Source organism: Perissodus microlepis, chromosome 10 (genome assembly GCF_051167445.1).
Source record: "Perissodus microlepis isolate ML-2025 ecotype Zambia chromosome 10, ASM5116744v1, whole genome shotgun sequence".
Lineage (NCBI taxonomy): Eukaryota > Metazoa > Chordata > Actinopteri > Cichliformes > Cichlidae > Perissodus > Perissodus microlepis.
Genome location: NC_140470.1, coordinates 9465476 through 9471499, shown reverse-complemented (window position 1 = coordinate 9471499; position 6024 = coordinate 9465476). Strand labels below are relative to the sequence as shown.

Below are 6024 nucleotides of genomic sequence, written 5' to 3'. Positions count from 1 at the left end.
TTTCTAAAAGCGTTTTAATGGAAGACCACATTGAAGTGGTCTCTTTTAATAGGTAGCAAAAAAAAACTTCTATTTGTTTCACTCTTACACCATAGTGCACTGATGTAAATGGAGTGGATCTTTTATAAGACTTTTGTGCTCTTTCTGAACACTCTAAGCGCTTTACCTCATTCACGCTAACATTTACACACATTCGTACCCCCCACTGAGGCACTGGAGAGCAACTTGGGGTTAGTATCTTCCCCAAAGACATTCAGGATGCACACTGGAGCAGGCGTGGTTCAAACCACCAACTTTCAGATTAGTCGGTGACCTGCTCTACTACCTGAGCTACCCCATGTGCGTAGTTATTCATGGTGAAAGTGACCATCACTTTTGAGTCACATTAACTTTCAAAATTAACTTTGGTTCTTCACATACCCATAAAAATGTAACAGCTTTGTCGAAAGAGACCCCCCCTCCCCCTCCCAAAAAAAACAAAAAAACAAGAACAAAAAAAAAACTTAACAAAAGCAAATGAAGTTTTAGAGCTGGTCTCAAGTTTATTCATTTATTCTGTACATAGCATATATACAGAGTAATAATTCCTACTAAGAATAATTATGTAAACACTCATTAATATACAAGCCCAACCACTAATAATGAATACATCATGAATACATGCAACCCATAAGTGAATTATGTGCTCTTATGCTTTCCATTTACTGTCCAGGAGCTCTAAGTCTTTTGCCATAACTTTACAGGATCTGCATCACTTCACCGGCGTTATTGCCCTTCAAAATGTCACCAACAATTCACTGTGACGTGTTAGTGTGATGGTCGACTGCACGAGACAGAGGAAATATATTATAGCTGTGATGTTATTCCCTGTAACAAAATCCCTCAGTGTAAGATGTACAGCTTCAGTGCTTACACTCGTCAACTTAATCCTCTTTTTTATTTATATTTGACAGATTAATTGCTTTAATTAAAAAAAAAAAAGATGTTACATTGCTTTTCTCAACTTCTCTTTCATTTCCATACTGTTTTGCATTGCCTGTGCATTATGGACAGTAAATGGATAAAGACATGCAGGATACTAGTCGCACAAACCTTTTATTGTCGTAGTAAAACAGTTGTAGTTTTATATTTTAGAAAAAAAAACACACACCTTAAAAGTACATTTGTTAAATGCTGGCTATTAATAGAAACCTATGAAAGGTACTGCTAGCACAGTTACAGTAGTTTATTCACAGCTTTGACACACAGAGAAGCTACGGAAACATGACCAGTACATTGACAACAAGTGTTTGGCATGTCCTCGCTGACATTTTGGATTACTTAAATATAGAATTACTTATATGACTGCCATCTTTGTCAAAAGAGTGTTCATAGTTTGAGATGAATTTCTTTTTCTTTCCAAAAGTGGAGAAAGTGTTGTATACGTCCAGTTCTCCTCTTGGTGCCAGCTTCAGAGTGCTGTATCCAGTTGTGGTGCCCGGAATGTACACGTTGTGCTGGTAGTCCGGTGTTTCAGGATGAGGCTGTGTGGACTTGTTAGTCCATGAATAGTTTGGAGCTGCTCCCTCTTGAAGAGGCATCTTGCAGTCTGTAAAAATATGCATGCATTAAAATTTGCTTTTGGAGATTATTTCTTCATATTTAAATACAGTCTTTTTGATTTGAATAAGGCGGTTTTAAAGGCATTTTCTTAAATTTTTTTTGTGCAAATAACACTTCTTTCAGGGACTTATAATCCTCATGTTGATGCATTAAAATTCCCCCGGTTTAGGGGCCTGGTATTATCTCCCTTTTGGTTTCCCCATTTTTAATGTCGCACTAAATCCTCAGGCACAGAAATCCAAGCCACACCGCCACCGTCGTTTACATGAACAATAATGTGCCAAAATTGCACATCTACCACCCACCATTCATGTGGTTCCCCCAAGTCCAGTACTGTGGTGCCACAGAGCAGGAAAACCCATCAGAGTCAAATTTTGGTTGGCGTGAAAGCGTGCCCTCCATATTTGCTGAGCTATACCTGGAAAGATAAGAGAAATAACAGAAGTGTAAATTCAAGTGTGTGTGTGAGTGTTTGCCCAACTGAGTCAGCTATGTACTCACCTCTTGTATGCCGAGTTGCGCTGGTTGTTGGTCCACGTCCAGTCCTTGTTTGAATACTTGAGCTGCCAGTTTAAAACATAAAGAAACTTTGAATATCAGTGAGAACTTCAGGGAGAACACTGCTGTGTAGGTGTAGTCTTGTTGGCTGTCAGCGGTGGATAGGTTTGAAGTTAAGAGAAAGCCAACAGAAAGTCAGTTTAAAGCTTTAAACTTGTGACACATTTTTTTCTGTCTAACATATCTTTTGCGACTGTCAAACATAAAAGTGAGGCTTTGAAAAGTGATAAAGGAGTTACTGCTTAATCTGAGAATATGTGGCTAATGTGAGGTGCAGACACTAATGCTGCTGACTAGAGCACAAATGCGCCAAGAGTTGTGTTAACATCAAAAGATAGCTTCAAGTTGGTGATAAAAACGTGTATCTCTTTTATCCCTGCAGCACCTTTTATGCCCGTGTTACACACCTTGTCACACTGTGATCTTCCAAACAGCAGGGTAGCTTACTGCTACAAGGTACAGGGTTGAGGCTGTATTTTCTATTTCATTAGTTACTAGGTGTAGAGTCAACCTCATTTGTTTTATTCCAAAAAAAAAGGATGAATAAAATAAAGTAGTAAAGTATATAATATATGTATGTATGTATCTTTATATGTAAATGTATCTATATGTGTGTGTGTGTGTGTGTGTGCGTGTACACAGCATACATAATAGCATCTAATCTGACTTTAGGATTTTAAAGATTAGCATACATGTGTTCGGAAACCATCAGTAAAGTAAAGTAAATGATTTTGCTCCATCTTCTCCCAGCATATTAGATGTTTTATGGCAGTTATGCCTGTAGAAGGCCTATAAAATGCAGCATGGCAGGAAGAGGGCTGGGATGAGACATGACAGAGTGGATATAGTTTGTGATGCCTTAAAGTGGATAGTATGACAGAGAAGGAAAAGCACTGTCTTAGTCTATTCATTCACTTCATTTCAGCACATTACCTCGTTTGGGGTTGCTGCTCTTTTGTTGGACAGCTCATTGTGGTCCAGCGCGCTCCATCCAGAAGTCAGGTAGTCTGTGCTCTTGGCATTATTCTGCTGAACTGACATTACCGGGCTGCACGGTTTTAGGAACATGAAGTCGCTTTTGGATGATTCCGGTGTCAGGCACATTTTGTAGCAATAGACCTGGGGGAGTGCGCCATTGCTGTTTACCTCTGACGCGCCCGTGGACATGCGGACATTTAAGTTGGACTTTTTGAACACCTCTGTGGTAGTGGATATTTCTGAACGAGAGCAGCAGCAGCAGCAGCTGATGGAGGGGAACTTGGACTCTTTGTTGGAAGGTCTGCCTTTCAGTCTCCTCACCGCAACGAGGACGATAATAGCCACTAGAAATGTGAAGGACACTGCGCCCAGAGACACGATTAAGTACAGTGTAAAGTTGGTGCTGTGATGTGGGCTTAGTGACAGGTCACCCAGATCGGGCGGGGAATCTGGCAGGCTGTCAACCACTGACAGAATGATGGAAACTGTGGCCGAGAGGGGTGGCTGACCATTGTCCTTCACCAGAATGACCAGTCTATGCCTCGTGGGGTCTTTCTCCACTAACTGGCGTATCGTCCTGATTTCGCCCGTGTAAAGAGCAATGCTGAACAAACTCGGGTCTGTTGCTTGGAGCATCTCATAGAAAAGCCTCGAGTTCTGACCCGCATCTGCGTCCTCCGCGCTGATTTTGGTAACAAGATAGCCGGCGTCAACTGATCTGGGCACAGTTTCGCTGGGGGCAGTGCCGTTTTGCGGAACATGTGAAACTATAACAGGTGCATTGTCGTTTTGGTCCAAAATGAAGATGTTCACTGTAACGTTGCTGCTCAGAGGCGGGAATCCCGCGTCTTGAGCTTGAACCGTGATCTGAAAGTTTTTGAGTTGCTCGTGATCAAAGGATCGCAGCGCGTAAATGTTACCGTTGTCTGAGTTTACGGACACATACGTGGACACGGGCATTCCGTGTATGTCACCTTCTAGGACTGAATATGACAAGTACGCATTTTGACCAGAATCGGGATCCAGTGCAGTCACCGCACAAATAGACGCCCCCGGTGCGTTATTCTCTGTCAGATACACAGTGTACGAAGGCTGTTTAAAGTTCGGCGTGTTGTCGTTCACATCAGACACTTGCACTAAAATTGTTTTCCTGGTGAATAAAGGAGGGGAACCCATATCTCGGGCAGTGAGAGTGATGTTGTACTCCGCGACTGCCTCCCTATCCAAAAAATCGCAGGTAACCAAAGTGTAGTAATTCTTAAATGACGAGTGGAGCTGAAATGGGACGTGATGGGGGATCTCGCAGTCCACATTCCCGTTTTCACCTGAGTCTTTGTCCATCACGCTTATGACGGCTATTACCGTCCCGGGAGGAGCGTCCTCCTGCACAGGTGTGGATACAGATGTTAAGATCACCTCTGGGAGGTTGTCATTTTTATCCAAAACGCTGACCAGCACTTTACAGTGAACTGCTACGGCAGATGGGCCTTTATCTTTAGCCTGGACATAAATTTCATGCATCCTGGTCTTTTCATAATCTATCACTCCTTTGACTTTGATCTCCCCCGTTTCTGAATCCACGCTGAAAAGCTGGCGCACCTTGATGGGAGCGTGGCCACTGAATGAATAGGTGATATCAGCGTTGGAACCCTCGTCAAGATCGGAAGCGTTAAGTTTTATAACAACTGTACCTTTGGGCGCGTTTTCGGCCAGCCTCACTCTGTAAAACGACTGATCAAACACAGGCGCGTTATCGTTTGCGTCCAGAACGGTGATGTCAATTTGCACAGTGCCTGATCTCTCCGGTGCGCCTCCATCCACGGCCGTGAGCACCATCTGATGCGCACTCTGCTGCTCTCTGTCCAGCGGGTTTTGCAGAACTAGCTCTGCAAATTTACTGCCGTCACTGCGCGTCTGTATATCCAAGAAGAAGTGTTCGTTTACACTTAACAAGTAGGTGCGGAGGGAGTTGGATCCCACGTCTAAGTCTTGTGCGCTCTCAAGTGGGAAACGGGAACCTGGCGCAGATGACTCTGATATGTCCAGATTAAATTCGGTCCACGGGAAATTAGGGGAGTTGTCATTCACGTCCAAAATTTCCATCTCTACCCTGTAGAGTTCCAGTGGGTTTTCTATTACGACTTGCAAGTGAAAAGAGCAGGACAAACTCTGCTCGCACAGTTCTTCGCGATCAATTCTTTCATTGACGAACAAAACTCCATTTTCCAGATTTACCTCCACATACTGCTTCTTAGTGCCAGAGACTATCCGGAATCTGCGCGCGGAGAGCTTATCCAAATCCAAACCCAGGTCTTCTGCAATATTGCCAACAAAAGCTCCATGCTCTAGTTCCTCTGGGATCGAGTAACGTATCTGTCCCCAGACTGCATCCAAGAAATAAATGAACAACGCCAAATAGTAGACTACATGCCATTTCCCACTCAGTCTTTTCATCGCGCCCTGTATGTCCATCTGTAGGCAGAAGCAATTCGGCAACTCACAAGGACTATGTCTGTAGTGTACTCATAAAAGATGATTGAATCTGAACTGTCCAACATACAGCCGGGATAAAACTTGACACTGGCTGGACTGGAACAGCCACTGCCTGCCCGAGAGAAAAGAGAAGAGAAGAGAGAAAGGGACGCGCAAGGGCTACTCGCCTGCCTCAGATTACTGTGTCTGTGAGTGTGTGTGTGTTTATTATTGGCCCCACTGTTCCAATAGAGGAGAAACGACATCTGGTGGGATAATCTTTCGCCTACTAGCCTGATCAAATTTATGTCACAGTCTCTAGACTTTGACCGCAGGTCAAAAGTACAACATTCAATTTCTTATAACAGAGTATAACAGTGAAATGAAATCGGACATAAGCACACCTTACTGCAG

At 43.3% G+C, this 6024-nt stretch overlaps 1 protein-coding gene across 1 annotated transcript; it reads right to left on the bottom strand.

The window, feature by feature from the left end:
- Positions 1–517: 517 nt before the first annotated feature.
- LOC146378770 (protocadherin-10-like) lies at positions 518–5803 on the bottom strand. The gene is made up of 4 exons (XM_084941810.1): positions 3094–5803; positions 2104–2165; positions 1908–2020; positions 518–1588 (listed from the first exon to the last, which is right to left on the bottom strand). The coding sequence occupies exons 1-4, from the start codon at positions 5608–5610 to the stop codon at positions 1317–1319; spliced, it is 2964 nt and encodes a 987-aa protein (XP_084797936.1). The 5' UTR covers positions 5611–5803; the 3' UTR covers positions 518–1316.
- Positions 5804–6024: the final 221 nt, after the last annotated feature.